Below are 21,746 nucleotides of genomic sequence, written 5' to 3'. Positions count from 1 at the left end.
ATTATCATTTAATTATTTAATTTGATTTTATTCTATTTTTTAAATTTTGTATTGTATGTGTTTTTATTGTTTGGCTGTGCACCGCCCTGAGTCCTTCGGGAGTAGGGCGGTATAGAAATCTAATAAAATGAAATGAAAATGAAAAAATCATTTAGCTCTCTACAGCCAAAAAACATGAGAGTCAAATGGCTGATTTGAAGAACTGATATAGCTGGGTGCTGTATGATCTGTTTTCTCTCCTTTGCAGGAAGATTAAGCCTTTTTAAACTTGTTGCCAATAACAGTGACCAAATAGTGTAGTATCTGATTGAAGGACACTCTAGTTTGTTGATCAAAAAACCCAGCTCCTTGAAAAGTCTACACCAGGATCTGGGAATCTTTTGAATAATCAAAGATAATTTTATCAACAGGTTATGGAGATAGAAATATATGTGTATTTTCAGAAATCTGATCTATAACAGTCACCATAATCTTTGCGAATACTCTGGAAGCTGAAACAGGCTGAATAGAGACGCCTTGAAAAGATAATGGGTGTCTTAAGAGTTACATCTCAGGAACATACTGTGAGATGAATTGACTCTGTATGTATAAATCCAGAGCATTTTTTTCTGGGAACACTCCATTTATCTCAGGGTTTCCATCTGGCACTTGTGCTATTTGGTTTAGTTCATTCCTAAGATCTTGTGCCATTATGTGTTCCTCTTATGGACAATTAGATATGTAAAGTTAGATGGCATTTGGTCCTTTTGGACTTGGAAGATTGGGTGAAGTAATCTAGGGCTGGTGAATTCTATGGTGTAGCCCTCTTTAAGTTACATGCATTTCATATGATATGTGTCTACTGATGGGTGAATTGCATTAGACTCCCATGCATATGGAGTTGTTTATACCTCCCATCTTACAATGAGAAAAGGTTTTCTCCCAGCATTGGGATTAAGACTGTTGAAATTGTGTGGGGTTCCACCAAGATGAGCTGTATTCCTTGTGGGTCAATTATTTTCTTTGAAAGAAATTGAGATAAATGTTTGGGATAGTCTGGTTCCTGCTGTTTTTGGCTTCTTATTTTTGTGTTGATTAGGAGAATAGCTTTCTTTTAATCCTTAGTCTCAATTAGGACATTATCTAGGGCCTGTCTGAATAGTTTGCCATCCTTGAATGGGCCTGATATGAAGACTGATTTTAATTTAGAGTACTTTCCAGTTCATCAGCTGCAGCTGTCTTAAACTGTTATGTTAGCTGTAGTGCCTTTGGCTGAGAACTGCATACTGTTTTCGCCAGCATCTGCCATTAAGGCAGAGACTTTGCTAGCTTGTTCATGCCTTACATGGGCTCCCTATTTTCTAGAGGGATGAATTGAAATAGCTGTTTGCCCCATAGGGTTGAAGCTTTGTGAAGATGAACATGGAAAGCCCTTGTGGCCTTAGCTGAAACCCTGCGTGCATTTTATTGTAGAATCTCTGTCTCCAGGACTGTCTAGGTCCAGGATATCTTCCCTGTCTTCATTTACTATTATTCCCAAAACCAGAGGTGTCATATGAGTATCTGCTAAGAAGTCTTAATTAGGTCTACGGCTACCTGTGAAAAGGAGATGGAAGAATTTTCATTTTCTCATTGCCCCGAGAAACTTCTATTCTGCTCTGAGGATTTTGTTAAAGGTGTCAGGGAATAGAAGGCGTAAGACAGTAAATAGCTACAGGTAATCTTCAGCTTACAATCATTTGTTTAGACCAAAGTTACAACAGCACTGAAAAAAATGACTTAAGACCAGTCCTCACACTTATGACTGGTGCAGCATCCCCATGGTCATATAATCAAAATTCGGGTGTTGGGCAACCAGTGTGTATTAACAACAGTTACAGTGTTCTGGGGTCATGTGATCACATTCTGCAAACTTTTCAATCCTCTTCCGTCAAGGAAAGCCAATGAGAGAAGTTGGATTTGCTTAGCGACAGCAAGGTTCACTTACATGCAGCTATTTGCTTAACAACAGCTCCAAAAAAGGCTGTAAAATTGGATGTGACTCACTTAACAACCACCTTGCTTAGTAATGGAAATTCTGGTCCCAATTGTGATTGTAAGTTGGAGACTACCTGTACTGGGAAACGACTGCTAATACTGGGTCCAACAAGGAATTTGTTAGGCTCAGGCATTCCAGTTCCTTCAGTCCTGAGGTCCTGAGGTCCTGCAGACTTTCTAAGCAGCTGGGGAATTCTGCTTTGTGGAAAAGCCTGATAGATTTGAGATTTGGTTTTGGACTTTATTCTCATCTAGGGAAAATCCCCCTCCTCCCTATCTGACCCGTCTTGAAGGAAAGTATTTGAACCATACGTAATATGTACACCTCATCCTAGGAGTAGGTGCTGTTCCTTGCTTGCTTGGTGGTTTGATTCTTCCCCCTGTGATGGTGGACTGAACACTGACCTCTTTTTTTTTTTTTTTTTAATTTGATTTATATGCCGCCCTTCTTCGGAGACTCAGGGCAGCTTACAATGCGTTAAGCAATAGCCTTCATGCTTTTGTATATTTATACAAAGTCAGCTTATTGCCCCCACAAACTGGGTCCTCATTTCACCTACCTTAGAAAGGATGGAAGGCTGAGTCAACCTTGAGCCTTGGAGAGATTCGAACCAGCAGTAAATTGCAGGCAGCTGTGTTAATAACAGGGTGCTTAGACCACTGTACCAGCAAGGCTCAAGACCTCTGTTGCAAATATCACGTAGCTTATTAGCCACTTATCTAACAATCTAGTCTCCTGAGGAGAGCATAGTAATGAGACAAGAGGGCATATTAATGTGCCATTCAAGGTTAATCAGTTGGCTCACTTCCAGCCATAAGAGAGGACATATTAATGGACAGGTGTCCATGACCCTGCTAGGTCTGTTTTCCCTAGCCTACGTTTGTGTAGAAGATACAAAAGGGGGGAAAAAACTTGGAGATCCATCTAGACTCAGGGAGTTCCTGGCAGAGTAAATGGGCTTTCACATAGCTATTTTCTCTCTTTGGAAACAATGTTAGTTCTAATCTAAACCCTGCCTCTGGAGTAAGTGAAGAATGCCCTGCTTCCACTGAAAAAACAACAACCCCAGAGGTTTCAGTTTGAAATTTGGAAATGGATGAGACAGAATTGATGAAGTATCAGATCACATCTCCTTGGAAAGATTTATGTTGATTGATACCTGGCTTCAGAGCTATGAACAAAGGCTAATGATACATAGCAAATGTGCAGAGATTTGGGGACTATGTTCAAAGAGGCACCAAGCGTTGTATTTCCATTCTTGTCTGCTTTAATGTCTAAATTACTCTTCAGATCAACATTTACAAAATGCACCAAAGCACGAGGAGCTGTGATACAATAGAAGCCAATCAGCCACATAAAGAAGATCAGAGCTGTTCATAAGTAAGAGGAAAAATTGTTAGATCAAGTCAGAAGAAGCAGACTGCCAGATGGATACTTAAGCTTTTAGATCTTTACAGGTTCCACCCAGCTGAGAAAGCTAACCATCATCCTTGTACACTCCTTTCTAGGCTGAATGCATTATACATGTATAATTCCTGCAAGGTAAACTTACAATTCCTAAGCTTTGCACTAAATGGAAACATGACATTCAATCTCAAGCATGTTCAACATTTACAGTATTATGATGTTCATAGTAATGTACAGACTCTGGAGATACATAGCAGAAGTTGTGTTTACCTGTTTTTGCTCAAACATGGTCTTTTCTTTGTTTTTGTGACATCGGGTGGCCTTTTCTTAGATGTCATTTGCTGATAAGCCTTCATCCCAACTTGGTTTCTCATTTGTAACAGCTCCTCAAAAGACATTGAAGACAATTCTGAAGGAAAAGGAAAATGCAAAGATATACAGACATACATCAAAGTATTGTAAATATTTACACCAGTCTTTGGCAATCTAAGCACTCTCAGATGTATTGATTTAACATGTGGAATTTTTCAGCAATGGACCATACTACTCAAGGTAGGAAAGCTGATTGACATATTTAGTTATTTATTTTCTCACCACTGCAATCCAGAGACTCTGGGCAGTTTACATAAAGAATAAAATCAAATCAAGACATTTATAAAAGAATAAAACAACCTGCACAAAAAACATAAACAATAAAAACAAAAACTGAATGTGGCTTGATAAAATCAGGAGAAGCAGACATGTATTGAATGCTGCAATTCCTTAAACAGAAAAAAATGCTTCCTCCATGTTCTCCAAATACATAGACAAACAGATAGATAATTTTTTTTCGAACATTGCTTGATAAAATTACAATCAGTAAAATGACAATGCAAAACTATCCCCCAACAACAAGAACTATTAGCAACCATTTGTGGGCAAAGGTTACACCTAATGTAGTAAAATGTGTTACTTTTAGAGAAATAAATATATTTTGATATTTAACAGATAGTGCAGATAAAAGCTATCAAAGTGCCATGCAAATTTAAATAAAAGAGGGGTTATCAACTGGCAGTAAATGTCCCTTTAGAACCGGCAATACAGAAGAATATGAGCTGTGGTTTTTATACCTATATCACAGGGGCAATGTCAGGTTCCCTATGGAGTTTTCCTATATTTCCCTTCCAGAACAGTTACAGGGAGCACATTAAATCAAGCGAATGATAAAACACTCCTAAATTTGGGAAGTATGATATGATATAAACATAAGGCTGGTTTAGTCACTAAAATTTGATCATTTGGAATTATATTGTGATTGAAAATAGCAATCCTTGACCTTCTATATCTTAGTACTATATTGATCTAACTTGATTAACTCGAAGGTTAAGATGGCATCATTGGAGAAACCATACAAATTCAGTGTCTTTTGAATCACTGTTTCCCAGGAAGGTGATTATTTTATTATTTATTTATTTATTACATTTTTATGCTGCCCGTCTCCCCCACAAGGTACTCTGGGCTGCTGTTCATACTGTTATATAGTCATATATAAGCTCTGTGTAGCAATTGTGCTTGGGCTTTAGTTGCAAATAATTTAATTGCAGCAGGGATAAACTGCTCCTCTAGAAAAATAGTATTTTTTCATTGCTGATGCAGATCTCTGTGAACTATGGGATACCTAGTCCACCTGGGCAATTTTGTTTGAAAAACTCTTCCTAGTTACTCTTACATCGATGCACTAGGCATATTAGAGCTATTTTTTCCATTCACATCAGAGCCAGATTAACAGTTCTATGCACAGAGCGGCAGTATTTATACAATATAGTACCATAAGAACTTGTAATACCTCAATAAAACAGGTTATGTGCCTTGGTTAGAGAGCTCACCCCATAACTATATTTGCTTAACTTCATGCAAAACTTCTTATATCAAAAATATTTTCTTGGCTGCTATGATTTCCCTTTAGTACCCCTAGAAGGAAATAACTGTACCGACTAGAAATCAGCAGTAAATTGAATCACAGTCTCAAGGCAGATTTTTCTTTAAATGAAAAGTAATTTTTTTAAAAAATATTATGTTTGTGCCTTAGGTGCCAAATCAAGTATATTCTGTTCACCTGGTCATTTAATAGCTTTTTAAAGGTTTTTAAAAATTATTATTTTACACATTTTAAGCCTTCCCTGATTTGTCTTACTGGCAACAGTAATTTATATTATTGTTATGGGATTTATATAACTTGTCTTAAAGATTAAAATAATGAGAAAGTTTTCACTAAAACGAACACATTATTTCTATGGTGATGTTTCAGAAGAAAATTTTATCTTACTTTTTCTAAGCTAAGTCCAATGCTTGTGGCATCAATTAGATATGTCATGTACCTGGCTAACTCTCTTTTAGACAAAGAAAAAAATGTTTAAGGTGACACACTATTTCTAATGATAGCATTTATATATCCTGATACATTACATAGCAGAGGTAAATTTTTAAAATATTTTCTGGGTTTCCTACTTTGAGCAGAGAGTTGATTTGCTATCTGTCCTGCCTCCACTCCTGAGTGAAGTTTTAACTCATATTTTCCAATTTTTCTGTGAAATGTGAAATGGTAATTTAGTCAAGATCATGCAATATTCTGCTAAATTAACCACTAGAGCTGATTATATACTTGGGATATAAGAATAAAGATGAATTACAATGAATCAAACTGCTGCCTGTTTTAACCAAGTGCTATCTACATCAACTGGCAGATTTTTGTAGGATCAAAGTAAGTTTATTTCCCACCTTTTGCCACTCAAGATTAATTTGTGAACTAAAAAAAGCCAATTTGTGATCTTCCTGTGTGTAAGAATGCTGCTTCCTCTATATAAAACATACCTATGGCATTTCTCCATCCCTAGATTACAAAATGAATTTGCTTTTTTAAATATTGGTTTCTTTCTTCTTCAGCTGAAAGGGCTCTTGATAGCCATTTCACACTTGCAAACGAGGTATAATTAGTGTGTCTTTCCTATGACTTATTTGAACAGCACTTTTCTTAGTGCTGTTCAGAAAATTACTGTAAATAGAGAAAGAGATGCTGTAAGATGTATGCTCTATAATCATTGAAATCTTTCAGAATGTAAGCCCTTCTTTTTCCTTACATTCACATGTACTAAAAAGGGCTCAGGGTTGCTTTGTCGTAAATGGGTGCTGAAGTGTCATCACAGGTCAGGCAATGAAAACCAAACATGTTCTCCATATTCACTATAGTATACTACAAGCACTTCCTTTCACTTGAAGCTTAAGAGCAGAATTTTGAAGTTAGTGCTCTAATACTTCAAAACTTTTTATATTTGACCATACTTCTGAATGATTACTTAGTTCATATTTTTCACACTGCTATAGACTTTTGTATTACAAGTATATTCTAAGGGAATATTTTTCTTTTTATATATAAATGGAAATAAAATTCTAAACTATTGTAAAGCTTTAAGAATAATAAGAATACAACAAACTAAATTAGAGCAGGAAATGTTTAAAAGAAAAAGAAAGAACAGAAAAAAATAAAAGTGCAATAAGAAAAGAAAATTTTAAAAAGAGCAAGACAGAAAGAAAAATATAAAGATGCAAACAGTGGCTTTTGATATACTTCACAGCAAGAACAATTATATCTTAATTGTTCTCTCTAAAGCAGGAGTGCCAAACTCATGCCATCACGGCAGCATCACGTGACAAATCGGCACTTTTCCCTCCTTCGCTAAATTGGCTAGCGTGTGATGCATCCAGCCTGTTTGACAACCCTGTTCTAAAGTTATAGCTCTTCTTTCCATATTTATCTTGTTTAATTAGCAAAACCATAAATCACAAATTCATTTTTTTAATTTTAAGCAAAAAATATATAAGAGGTTTCCAGTTACCAATGAATGTAGATACTGACTTTTTTCTAATCAAAGAAGTTACTTTATCCATTAACAGCAAGATCTGTTAATTTTGCCAATTATTCCTCTACAATGGATTCTGCCAAGTGTTTCCATATCTGCGCATGTAATATTCTTGCTACAGTAATCATTATTGAAAAATTCTTCCATGACTCTTCAAGCTGTATATCACTTTGGTGGTCATGTGACCAGCATGACAGAGGTACACAGAACATCTTATTCTTCAAAATCTTCTGTTTTAATATATGTGTTGAATCCATTTTTAAAATTGTTTTTAACCTATCACCAAGCATTATCTCTTGTTCACATCTCCAATATATATTGGAAATACCTTCATATATTCTAATTTCTCTGGCATTGTGTACCAACTAAAAAGTCTTTTTCACCAACAGAACACAAAACTAGTTTAAATAGCAAATGACTCTTTTTTCTAAATGAGGAAAGAACTCACATGAGAATCAGAGCGGAGAAGGTCTGAACAGTGTTTCCAGCTTCATACACTGAGCAAGGGAACTGAACATTTCAACACAACAATGCCTTAGAACAGCGGTTCTCAACCAGGGGGTTGCGACCGCTTTGGGGGTCGAACGGCCATTTCACAGGGGTCGCCAAAGCCCTCTCTCACCCCCCCCATGCCTTCACTCACCCTCACCCTCTGCCTCTGTTGGATCGCCCGGTCGCCGTTCGCTTACCCCGCCCACTCCCAATCTATTGCTGCCTCCGGAGTCCCAGCTGATGACTAGAGGGAAAAAAACTTTAAATTCTTGATGCAGGGCTTCAAAGAGCTAGCTGCAAAGAGGTAAATTCCTGGAGCAAATTTTTTTCCCCCTAGCTATGCTGAAAAAGCGAAACTGAAAGTAAAGAAGGGTCTTTGCTCCAACGTGACAAAATGAGGCAGAGAGATTTCTTTTTCTTTTTCCTCACCAAAAAAGGTAGGTGCAAAACTGCAAACAATGGGAAATTTAGGGCAAAAGAGGAGGTTCAAGATTTTAAAACACAAAAGAAAAAAAGCTTTATTTAACTAGGGAATTGTAATAATTGAGATACTATTAATTGTATATTGTGTTGAAAGCAGAAATGGTTAAGTTGTGGTTTGGAGGAATATATGGGGGAAATTATTTGGTTTATTATTATTGGTAAATATAATTAATTGATTTGTAAGAAATTGGGTTGCATGGAAATAATTGGAATATTCATGTTCATATTGATTAATATACAAAAAAGATAGTTATATAACTAATTGATTTATATTAAAATGTTGAATTTGTATTAAACAACTGTATTACATAATTACATAATTAACCAATGTGAGGATGGATATAAAAATAGATGACAATGCGAAGGGGTATAATATAGAATAGAAGGGAAAAATTGAATTTGATTAAGATTAGAGATGAGGATGAAGGGTAATATTGGTTTTTTTAAAAAATAGATGAGGAATAAATATGGTAAAAAGGAAATATAGAAATTGTAAATTTAATTGAAATGACTAAACATTGTGTTGGAAGAAATATCCTTCTGGGTTCTGCTCCAAGTGGGGAAAAAGATACTGGAAACATGGAGACTGCTTGGAAAGATGGTTTAATGGTGGACAGGAACACATGGCTTGAGTTCCTGAACAGAAAAGGGCAGATACAGTAAATCCTCGGGTTTTTATGCTCTCTCTGGCTTTGCATTTCTTGGGGCCCCGAAAGAGTATCCTGATTGGTTGTCAGACTCCCAGGGGGTGGGGGTCTTAGCTAGCCTTGCTGGCTGATGGTCACACGTGCTTCCCAGGTCACATGCTTCCCAGGTCACGTGTGGTGAGTTTCAGTTGCTAGATGGGGCCCATTGTGTTAGTTTCTGTTGCTATTGTGTTGCAAATGTCCTTTGACAAAGGATTGACTTTCAGCCTCTGGTCCATTAACAAAGGGTGGGGGGGTAGGAAGGTGGGAGCTGCTTTGTCTGTAAAATATGCTTCTCCATTTCTCATCCAGGGAAATATAATATTCTGCCTTTTTAATATTTCCCAAAATATTTCATTCTTCTAGGAAAGGGGTGGGTGCTAACCTCCTACAACTGTTTAAATTTGTGAACCGGCCAAATACTCTGTTCAAAGAAAATATGTTGTATGTTTGTATGTGTGTTTCTAATTATTGCTATTTATTCCTATTTGTTCTCTTTTATTCTTTAAAGTTTAACAATTCATTCTTTATCTTAATATCTTTATATTTATTTGGGGTTGGCTTTCATCCCTTTCATCTTTTTTTTTGTACAGCAATCTTTCTCCTCAAACCTACCACCTGTCTTTTCTTTCCTTCTTACTTTCTCTTCCCCCCTTCTTCTTCTCCCTACTTATTCTTTCTTTCTCCTTCTCCTCCTCTTCCTCTCTCTCTTACCCTCATTCCTACTCTAATTTCAATCATTTCATTTTCATTTTATTAAATTTGTATACCGCCCTACTCCCGAAGGACTCAGGGCGGTGAACAGGCACGAAATAAAACACATAAATACAAAAGTTAAAATACAAAAGTTAATTTCCCTTCCCTTCCTTCATCCCTCTCTATTGCTGTATCCTTTTATACTCAGAGGGCTGAAAAAGTTATTTTTGACTGGTCCTCGCACTTTTGACCAGTCCTCGAACTTACGACTGTCCTCACAATTTACGTTTTTGCCCTATCTTGTCACCATGGTGAAGAGAAGCAGTTGTGAAATGAGTGACACGGTTGTTAAGAATGGTACAATGGGCATAAATGATGACCAGTCATAAGTGCGAAGACCGATCAAAAGTGCGAGGACCTGTCAGAAATCACATTTTTCAGCCCTCTGGGTAGTCCTTTTGTGCACAGGGACTACTCAGAGGGCTGAAAAAGTTACTTTTGACTGGTCCTCGCACTTTTGACCAGTCCTCGAATTTACGACTGTCCTCACATTTTACGTTTTTTGCCCTATCTTATACCATGTTGAAGAGAAGCAGTTGTGAAATGAGTGACATGGTTGTTAAGAATGCTGCACAGGCATAAATGTGAGGATGGTCATAAGTGTGAGGACCAGTCAAAAGTCCGAGGACCTGTCAGAAATCACTTTTTTCAGCCCTCTGGGTAGTCCCTATACACATAGCCATGGCCACCCGGTCATATGACCAGCTAGCCACGCCCACCCAGTCACATGACCTCCAAGCCACGCCCACAAAATAAGCCACGCCCACAGAACCGGTTGTAAAAAAATTTAGAACCCACCCCTGGTTGGGGGTCACCACAACATGAGGAACTGTATTAAAGGGTCGCGGCATTAGCAAGGTTGAGAACCACTGCCTTAGAAGAAGCCTCTGAAAGATTTGAGCTGGGAACCAAAACAAAATAATGCTTTGTGCTAGTTAACATTGTTTCATATTTCACATTGTTTGGATGTTTGTTTTTTAAATTTAGGCTTAGTGGAAGACAGTTGCCACAATGGACTACAGTATTTTAATATACTTAGCTCTCACTGATTATTCAGAAATATTTTTTGATTTCAGCATAGGGGAAGACTGCTCCACTGTCAAACATTTCTTAATTCCTCATAGTTGTCAATATTTTACAACTTTTTTTGAACATTATTTTTTTCTGTATGCTATTAAAATTTACTGTAATTGGTTAATAAGACTGGCCAATTGTTTCAAAGTAAAAAGTGATGGACTTTTAAAATAAGTTAATATAATACATTAAGAGATGAAGAAATAAGTCAATTTGTAATTATTTTTAGCAATAGAGTAACGTACATTTATCCAATTGACAAGTAGGAATTCCATATTTATTCATTTTATTTTTTAAAAAACTCCACTGAATCATATCAAAGGCCTTGTCTGCAATCAAAGAGACCATCACTCCTTTTAAATTTTCTAAATGTGCATCTAGAATACCAATTAGTAATCTAGTATTATAAAAGGCCTTCAAGCATCTGATAAGCCAAATTGTGCATGATGGATAATTGAATGTAGTATCAGTAGTCTACAGTGCAGAGTTATTTTCAATATTTTTGCATCAATATGTAACAGGTTGATTGGATACTAGCTTATACAACCATTAAATTCTTTCCCAACTTTCAAAATTAATTATACAAGCCTTGCTGAAGGACACTGGAAAGACTTTATTTAAAAAACATAATTATAGACCTCCAGTTTGATTGAGCAAAGACTTCAATGTATATTTTATGCCTCTCAGTTGGATAACCATCTGTATAAAAAAACCATCCTATTTTCATAGATTTAATAACACTTTTTTTCTTGCAGAGATAAAGATGTAATTAAGCAGCTAGTATATGTAATCTAAGGAAGAACTATATTATTTAAGCATGTACTTTCTTCCTTAGTTGCATTTGACTATTACAGGAATAAAAGTTAAAAAAAAACCATTGTTTTTATTAAGTAAGAATAATTAAATACTATAATTGTATATTCTTAATAATGGACATGATTTACATTGTTGCTAGTGTTTCAGATGAATGGTTGATAATTTATTACGTTTTCATCTTGCTCCCAATATCATCTCTTTACACAATTCAATTAATAGCTTGTAGCTATTAATTAGCTTTAACTGCATAGAGAGAGTTGAAGTTTGTATTCAGCAGTCATAAATGCTTTTTTGAGTGGTTTGTTGATGGTGAGGGTGGCACATTTGTCCAGTCCAAACTCTACTGAAATATCTTGGTTGTATATTCTGACAGGGTTGAGCATCTACTCTGTTTCAGATAATATTTTTCCATACAGTTTCAGTCATCCGTGTAAATATTAGGGTTAGCCATGCAGCCAGTCAGATATTTAGACTGGATTTGGCATTTTGTCCATTTATTCCTTCCCAAGAACCTGTGAGAGGGAGATGTTGTTTGATGATGTTAAAGGTATTGTCGCAGGTTGTAAGCTGTTTGAAGTATAGCTGCCTTCTGCAATTGACTGATGGTGATTTTGCAATGCTGATAGTGTTCAAGTGGTGCTCCAGTTGTTTTGGGATTGCACCCAAGGCACCTATTAATACCATTTTTGCTTTCTTTTTCACAGTCATTCTTTTTTTCACGAGTCTTTGTATTTTGTGATTTACTCCAGTTTTATTTTCTATTCTGCTGCCTCTGGTATTGGCCACATTTATTATCCAGACGTTTTTATCTTTCTTATCAGTACTTGTTAATTATGGTTTGTCACACAGCCAGATGTTCAGACTGCATTTGGCATTTCTGTCTGCCTATCAAGTCCTTCCCAAGGACCTGGGACATATAGATGTAGATGTTTGAAGTGTTACAGATATCTTCACAGGATATAAACTGTTTTGAGTAAAGCTGCCTATTGTAATTGACTGATTGTGAATTTGTCAATGCCAATGATATTCAAGTGGTGCTCCAACTGTTTCCATTCCACTTTTTACTGTTTCTAAAAAACAATATGGCTGTCAATGTTCCGACTGACAAACCCAACCAAAGCAAGCACAGGCGAGATGATACACTCTCTTAACGCAAAACTTTATTGAGTACATCATTTCAGCACAGATGAGGGCAAAACCAGATCTAACCATTTCCCGCACAAATCCACATAGTTAAAATTTAGGTTTTCTCTCCCCCTATTAGACCAGGCAATGTTGTCCAATGGAGTCAACTAGTATTGTTGTGAAAGAGTCTTTTGGCTCTGGTAAACACCTGCCGAAGTGTTCTTAGTTCTCACAGCTGGCATCTTAATGTCTGGAAGCTATACTCTATCTACCCTTTCCCTTCCCCCCATAATTCATTGGCAAGCTGAGAAGCACTAATAGTTGCAACAGCAAAACTGTCTGTCAAGCTTCAAAGTGTATTCAAGCTGCTTTCACTTTTACTGCTTCTTAGCTTGCCAAAAAACTATGGGGTAGGAGAGGGGGAATTGAAATGTGGATTTTAAACATCAAGCAGTCAAGCCATGAGAACCAAGGTCACATCAGCAGGTGTTTGGCAGACTTTCAAGACATCTTCTCATAACAATATTGTGACACTCAATTGGACAATATGACTTGCACTAATAGGAAGGAGGGAAGATTCTATACTTTATATTGAATTGCCCAGGAATTTGCCAGAACTGGTTTTGCTTTCATTCTGTGCCGAAATGATGTACTCAATAAACTTTGGTATTAAGAGATTGGATTGTTTCATCAGTGCTTGCTGGGTTGGGTTTGTCAGTCGGAACCTTGACAGCATCTTTTGAAGATTGATAATGGCTTTACTTCATCTAGTGTTAAATTATACGCTATCTGTGTAATCCAAAATATTTTCAACAATTCTCCCTCTGAGGGAGATAGGCAATTTAGAAATAGTATAGACAGACAGACAGATAGATGGGGCCACAATGGAAAACTGACAGTTGGGGCTCAAGATCCAAGCATTGCGGTGATGGGGTGAACTCCCATTACTTGCCTCAGCTCCTGCCTACTTAGCAGTTCAAAAGCATGCAAATGCAAGTAGATAAATGGTACCACTTCGGTGGGATGGTAACAGCATTCCATGTGCCTCAGTGTATAGTCATGCTGGCCACATGACCACAAAATGTATTCAGAAATGCAGGTTCCCTTGGCTAAGAGATGGAAATGAGCCTTTAGAGTCGGAAACTACTAAACAGGCGAAACCTATGTGTGTGTGTGTATACAGTACATACATACACACACATATAATATATATATATATCTCACACGTCCAATCTTGAAGAATATCAGGACGGTCCCTAAATTAACTTGGCTGGTATACAATGCCCTGAATTGATTAGACATTCTAGCAAGGGATGGGAGGATGCCTAAAACAGAATTGAAATCTGAACAGAATGATTTTAATGTTGAACCACTTATCTATCACCCACAGGTATATTATGCACACAAATATATTTAACTTTGTTTCAGCTGGATTGATGGCTAAAGCCCAGGCTTTGCAGAAAAGGGGAATTTTGGAAGAGCAAAAGGAGATTTGATTATAATTGAACTGAAGCTAAAAGTGCTTGTTCCATCTATGTAGTTCCCTTAGTTTCTTTGTGAAATATGCTATATGGATATTACATATTTAAAGCAATAGCAATAGCACTAAGACTTATATACTGCTTCACAGTGCTTTACAGTCTTCTCTAAGCAGTTTACAGAGTCAGCATATTGTCCCAAACAATCTGGGTCCTCATTTTACCGACCTCGGAAGGATGGAAGGCTGAGTCAACCTTGAGCAGCTGAGAATCGAACTCCTGGAATGAGCAGTGAGTTAGCCCTGTAGTACTGCCTTCTAACCACTGCGCCACTATGGCTCTTAAAGGCAGCAATAACACCAACTCCATCCTGGTAGTTTCTCAAAGTATGCCCCAGAAAATGAAGAACAAAATGTACTCTTTTGTTGCAAAGTTTCTGCAAATGCAAGACAAATTATATATTTCATTTCAATCTCAACAAGGAATTTGCCATATTGGCTCAAACCTATAACCAATCAAATCAACCATTCTGCTCAAGAAGAAAGGATTGAAGAGAAGAGGAAGGATATGTGTTACATTTCTTCGTGACAGAAGTTCCTTCTGTTTATCTTATTTTTAAATTTAAAAAAGTGCCAAAGGTTTGTCATTTACAACCTAAAATAAATCAATTTATTTTTATGCAGCTAACTAGTGAATGCCACTTGTCATCAACATGCTTCACTGAACATTTTTCTGTCCTCACTCTAAATAATAACCATTCTCACAGTTCCCCTGGTTTTGCTTCCCACGCCAAACCCAATTATTAATTTGAAGTTCTTGTAAGTGTTGAATCAAGTAACAAAATAAAAAAGTTTTCTATTTAAAGTGAGACAGCTATATTAAGATATATATAAACATATATATCAAGATATTGAATATGTAAAGGCATACAAATTGATTTGGATGCTTTCAGATATAGTCAGCCTAAGGTAAAATATTTTTTTATTTCTAAAATTAGAAAAGGAACAATATTACAAATTCTACTAGGTTAATGACTATCAAACAAAAAAATGGAAAACAAATAAGGAAAAGAAAAATGAAGTACTTAGGGTATTGATTAGTCTACATGAGGCAAAAAATATTTTATTATGCACACTTTCTCTACCAGTTTGAATCTCTAAACTGAAAATGTTTCAAATGCTATTGGTGGAATATACAAGTCCTGGGTCATATTTTCCCAATTTTGAGCCCCAGGTGATTTGGACTTACTTTTTTTTTTAATCATACATGGAAATTGACAGTGCTGATTGGGAGTGGTTGCTGGGAATTCCTGACTTTAAGAGAGCTGACAAACTATTTGCATTTGTTTTGCCTTCTCCTTATGAGGTAAATATATAAGGTTACCAAGACAAACTGTTATTGATCCATAAAGGCCAAGATTACCAAGATATAAAAATATTATACCAGCACAGTACTCTCCAAAAACATAATCTATGAATGAGAAGAAATGCCACAACGTAGTTCTAATCTTTGCCAAAATATTTCAGAAATTCGGTAGGAGCAGTTTGCACATTGTTATGGGTGCTAATGATAACAATCTAGCACACCTTAGTTCCTTTTTCTCTAAACAGCCCAAGAATTACTGATTTTATATCTGGACATGTCGATCCCTGAGAAACACCAGAGTTTCATCAATCACCAATTTCTACTTGAGCCTAGGTTAGCTTATTCAGCATTTCTGGTATAAGGATACCCCAGTAAATTAAGTGATAGATAAATGCCACCTTATATTAGAAATTACTATTAATTTTATGTCTATCTGCTTCCCCTATCTACGTAGAATAATTTATATGAATCTCTGTTAATATTAAATTCTAAAATACAACTATCTTTATTCCAATTCCTTAGAGAGGAATCACAGCAAAATGATTTATATTATACATTTTAAAGCTACAATAAATTCAACTAGGTAAAGTAGACTGAAAATACCAGATTGATAATAAAGTTGCCAAATAAAAGTTATATAATGAAAACAATGCAATACTTACTAATATCATCCTCTATTAAAGACATAATTCTGAACCATTTTGCACGTAAGCTTCTCTTTAATTATAAAATCTTAAGTGGCTGAACCATAAGATAGCAGTAGGCGTATACCACAGGGGCTTTATTTCAGGTCTTATGTTATTCAACGTATTTTTTAAATAACTTGGACAAGGAGTTCTTTCATGATTTTCAAACTTGTAGATAGTGAAATAAAAAAGAGGGGGCAATAATTTAGATGACAGTGTCAATAGGCCAGAAACTGGCAAGATAAATTTCAACAGGAACAAATGCAAAATCCTACATATGGACAGGAAAAGTCAAAAGCATGAGTATAGGATAGGGGAACAGGCTAGACCAGTGATGGTTAACCTTTTTGGTGCCGAGTGCCCAAAGTGCATATGCGCATGTGTGAATGCATGCACGCATGCCTGAACCCCCAAAATGCAATGCAAGCACCCCTGTGCATGTACCCTCCCGTGCTTGCACCCCCCCCCTGCGCTCCGTTTTGGCTTCCAAGTTGGTGCAGGAGGCTTTCCAGGCCCAAAACAGGCCTCGTGCAGCATCCCCACACCCCATTTTGGCTTCCAGGTTGGGCAGCAGAAATGGAGGAGAAAGGTAGGGCGCATTGAGGGGGGAACCTTCGGAGATCGGGGAAGGCAGAGGCGGCAGAAATAGAGGAGAAAGGTAGGGCGTGCTGGGGGGGAACCTGCGGAGATCGAGGAAGGCCCCACTGTCCGCACATGCGTGGCAGAGACCCGAAGATCAGCTGGCCGGCAGGAGGTACGTATGTATGCATGGTGGAACTGGGCTGGGGCGTGTCCACAGAGAGGGTTCTGCGTGCTACCTGTGGCATGCATGCCATAGGTTCGCCATCACAGGGCTAGACAGTACTTGTGAAACATGAATCAATAGTTTAATGTAGCTCCAAAGAAACCAAATTTAGTTCTAAAATCTAAACTATATCAGTATAAAGACAGTGGGAGATCAAGAAAAGACAATGCTCCTCAAAGTCAATATACCTCAAGGATATTAAAGGATAGTTCTAGGGCTTAGGCTGAAAAAGAGGTGTTAATGTGAATTTATTTCATGCTACCATTATAATAAGTATAGCTTATACTATACTTATACTATCAATAACTATGGCTGTTGTAAATAGATAATTATGATTGTTGTATCTTACATGCATTTGAGTTCTATATAAATGTCAGTGACCTATTCTGGCCTCTTACTTTCATGACTTTTAGTCTCCCACCATTTTCAAGAGAGGGAATTGCTGTCTTCCTACAACTCTTTCTCTCTTTCTGTCTTGTTTGCCTGTGTGTGTTGTAGGGTTACAGATCAGAAGAAATTAAATAACAGGAAAACATGAATAATTCTACCAAATCTATTATTTATTCCATTCTTAGATAGGAAACTATGGCTGAGGAAAGAAATTTGCTTGGATGAATGGCTTCTGGTATGATAAAAAGGGAATATTTATTTATTTATTCAGTCATTTAAGACATTTTTATCCTGCCTTTATTATACTTATAGATAATCTAGGTGGCAAGCCGCAAAAAGGTGTACAAGATGGCCAAGTTTTGTTTTTCTCAACAAAATATTGCCGGAGATATTATGTCTCAAAATTGCTGGAAGCTCAGAGTCATACTGTAGAAGGCTGCGGTATGGGGTCACAAAAATGCCTATATCTCCGCAAGTATTGCATTGGCACACGTAACACTTTATCAATATTCATTGGGGACATGTGTGCATATCCACACAAAATTTCATTGAAATTCGTGATGATCGAGCAGGGCACTTTTCTGAAATCAGACCACTTGACATGGAATGACCCAAAAAGATGTCTTGGACTTCCGATGCTGAAAATTCTTGAGATCACTATGAAAAGCTAAGAAATCAAGAGTACCAAAGGACCAGGGTGGAAATAGATCATCTTGGAGATCTATTTGGTCAATGAGACTGGACATCAATTTGACAACATATAATCCAGTCAATCAAAAACTCCAGATACAAGGAATGCTCATAGGAACTGAGCAAATGACTTGAATAGAAAATAGTATATTATATGAGAAATAATGTTGGCATATTTAGAATTAAAAACAAAGGAAGAAAAATCTGAAACTGTGTAAAGTTAATAAATGCTGAATTATCTGTGACAATTCAAGGAAAACATTAAGAGTTATAGTAGTCCAGTTATACACTATTTTAATTTTCATAAAAAAGGGAAAGGAAAATAAAATCTTATGCCTTCATATAAATAAATGGTATGTTTCTCAAGCTATTCCCTTCAATTTTCTCTGTTTAAAACTAATAAAGAGGAAAAAGACAAATGATGACCAAAAGTAAGAATTGTTTAGGCTAGAGGAAATGAAAGTTTCACAAAATAAATGGAAGAAAGAGAAGATGTTGAGCACTCCTATTTATTATTACAACAGAACGCGAGTTCAGAAGAACTTGAGCAAAAAATTAGTAATGAATCATAAAAAAATCTCTTAGAAAAGCCATTATCAGACCCATGAATAAATTGTGCACAGCAATAGCTGCAATACTGGTAAGTATCACATCACTGTGTTCCTTTTATGTTTATGAGTTGGACCCGTACAAGTGCTAGTAAGTGCTTTCTTTCCTATTCCTTCCTTTCTTTGACAGCCCCCCAAAAATCTTCCTCCCTGGTGTGGTGGGCTACAACAAATAGCGTAGACTATGACATGAGGGTAAAAGGAATGGAATTTTTAAAATTCAGGTGAACCTCCATTTGAATGTGAGTTTTTCCCTTCATCCCATCCTCAACACCCATTCTGAAATAAACACACTCTATTCTGAAACCTCCACTGACCTTTAGGCAAAACTTTCTGAAGGTCTTAGTAATGGTTAACACAGAGATATAAATTATTGCTCTCAATTCGCTGGGGTTAAAGCGAAATTCTTACGTCAGGTAATGATCCTTGAAATATTCAGATCCCAAGCAGTTTAGAGTTCATGCCAAACAATTCCGAAGAAGCTTTCAAACATGCCCAGAATATTTGTTTAAATCCATCTAATTGTGGAAGTATTTCCAATGTGTGCAGAACATATACTTTGCACAATAATAAAATACACAAATCTCAATATTTATATCAATATCAAGTTTTTGACATACACAACACTATAGGAAGGAAATCTCTCCTATACAGCCAGGGATCTTGCTTTGTTACCTATTGAAAAAGGCCAGCAGTTATACTGTAATGGAACTTTTTTTCTTATTGCAAGTATGTGAATCAGAAACGTTAGCATAAGCATTCTCTAACACAGAAATCATATATGAAATAGCCCTTAGGTGCAAAAGAAAGGACAATACTCAGATGGATTCTTAGCCTGACTTGCTGTAACAGTTTCTAATGCAAAGCAATTTTATGCAAGCTATTTGGTTGCAGTCATCTGTGACACACTTTCTATTTTAATGTGTTTTATAAAAGAATGTAAACTACTTCATATTCTTCCTTGCTTCCATTTATCTTCCTTTCATTTTCTCTCCACCAGAGGATTTCCTTCGAACTATTTGATGTACATTTTCACCTTCTTTTCATTTCCTTTTAATCTAAAGTCCTTTCCTCCTACATTCTGCTTTTTACAAGTTCTCATGCTTGTACTCCTTTCTTCTTTTACACCAAATCATTCACCCTCAAAATTACTTCTCTCTTTGCCAATTAATAATTTTAGCTCATTGTCACTCACTTTTTTCCCGATATCTGTTTCAGTAGCAGGCTGATTTTTTTTTCTTCATGTTGAGCTGTTTTGTACTATCAAGTCTACATTAAATGTCAACTGTTTCATAATTGACCTATATACTTAGGAAAATGAGAATAACATTATTCCCACCAATTTAAATAATATTATTTTTCCCACCTAATCACATACTTAAAGGACTGTACAAAATCATTTGGAGAGGGTATTGTCCCTCCAATTCACTACTACCCAAAGTACTATGTTTTCTAGAAGGCTCAGCGCAGCTAGCTCAAGCACCTCTTTGTATCTGGACAGTTGGCAAGTAAAGTATCAATTTCAGCAGCACACATAGTGCTTAAGCATGGACAGGAGTGCCCAGGTAGCAAATGGAGGCCTTTAAGGAAATTGCATTGAGGAACACAATACTTCAGTGCTTTGCACAGTTGTGTTCAGAAAGTGTTTTATGAAGCACTCCTCCATATGGTTTGCATTGCCTAAGGATATACAAATCAAAGATTTCAATGAGCATTCTACTCACTGATAGAAGAAAAAAAACCAACATAAATAACTTTAAATAAAGTCCTATATATTTACATTGATTTAAATTCTGATTTTTATTCGATCAAGTCTGTTTAATGTGCAATATGGATTAAATAAATTAATAATATATTAGAAAGAACTCCAGGGGTATCAGAATCAAATTATTCCAAAACAGAATAGGAAGTTCAGTTTTATACAAATGATAAATCCAGGCAATTTTGACAGCTCCAAAAGCCACAACGAGGGTCATTTATTTATTTATTATTTTATTTATTAGTTCGATTTATATGCCACCCTTCTCCGGAGACTCAGGGCGGCTTACAATGCATTAAGCAATAGCCTTCATACTTTTGTATATACCTGCTTAGTAGGGCTTTTTTGCCCCCCACCCCCACCCCCAGCAGTGTTCTATTTTATATAAAGTCAGCTTATTGCCTCCACAAACCGGGTCCTCATTTTACCTACCTTGAAAGGAGGGAAGGCTGAGTCAACCTTGAGCCTGGTGAGAATTGAACTCGCAGTAATTGCAGGCAGCTGGCAGCTAAGTGCTACTTTAACAGCAGTTTTTAGTCTGCTGCACCACCAAGGCTCTTATGATCATGATCATCAGCTGGCTCTGACCCTGACCTGAAGGAAAGGAACTAAGAAGTGCCATACCAAACTGAGTAACAGAAATAAATGCAAAATTCAGTTGATATTATGCACACTTTATTAGGAATATTCTGTTTTATTTGCTTGGATATCAGAATGAACATGTACCAAAATGCTGCAATAATAATTTCATTGCCTGGAAATATTATTTAATTGCTTAAATTACACATAAAGCTGGGTAACTTTGGGCCAGTCACTTTCTCAAAGTCCAGCCTACCTTACAGGATTGTGGCTGCAGGAAAAACAGGAGGATCAAGGAGTATGTTTCCCACCATGAATTATTTATAAAGTAATAAAGATGGAATAAAAATCTAATAAATAAAAAATAAATAAAAAATAGGTTCCTGGTGTTCTTTGCTAAATAGCAGAAAGAAATACTAATTTTTGTGCCAAGTTCAGGAAGTCAATTTGTTTACTGGAAATGTTTAGCTATCAAAATCTATGTTTCTCTTCCAGCACAAATAAATACAAACGGAGAAGGTCATTAAAAATTGATTATTCAAATCAGGCCTTCTCAGATTGTTAGCTGAAATATTTTTAATTGTATGTTCTCCATCAGGCTTAGAAAATAGCACAGTGATTTCCATTTCATTCA

The 21,746-nt window shown here is 36.5% G+C and overlaps 1 protein-coding gene across 2 annotated transcripts in view; it reads right to left on the bottom strand.

The window, feature by feature from the left end:
• Nucleotides 1–21,746, bottom strand: part of RRP36 (ribosomal RNA processing 36) — a 42,811-nt gene that overhangs the window by 9,646 nt on the left and 11,419 nt on the right. For both annotated transcript variants that reach the window (XM_070932313.1, XM_070932314.1), the window contains one exon: nt 3,695–3,833. In XM_070932313.1, the coding sequence (XP_070788414.1) occupies nt 3,695–3,833 (139 nt within the window). The remainder of the gene's footprint in view (nt 1–3,694; nt 3,834–21,746) is intronic.

The sequence above is a fragment of the Pituophis catenifer genome, unplaced genomic scaffold, assembly GCF_029215685.1.
Source record: "Pituophis catenifer annectens isolate HBS135680 unplaced genomic scaffold, rPitCat1.0.hap2 SCAF_1, whole genome shotgun sequence".
Classification (NCBI taxonomy): Eukaryota; Metazoa; Chordata; class Lepidosauria; order Squamata; family Colubridae; genus Pituophis; species Pituophis catenifer.
Note: the sequence above shows the minus strand (reverse complement) of the source record. Positions and strands in the feature narration are given on the sequence as shown.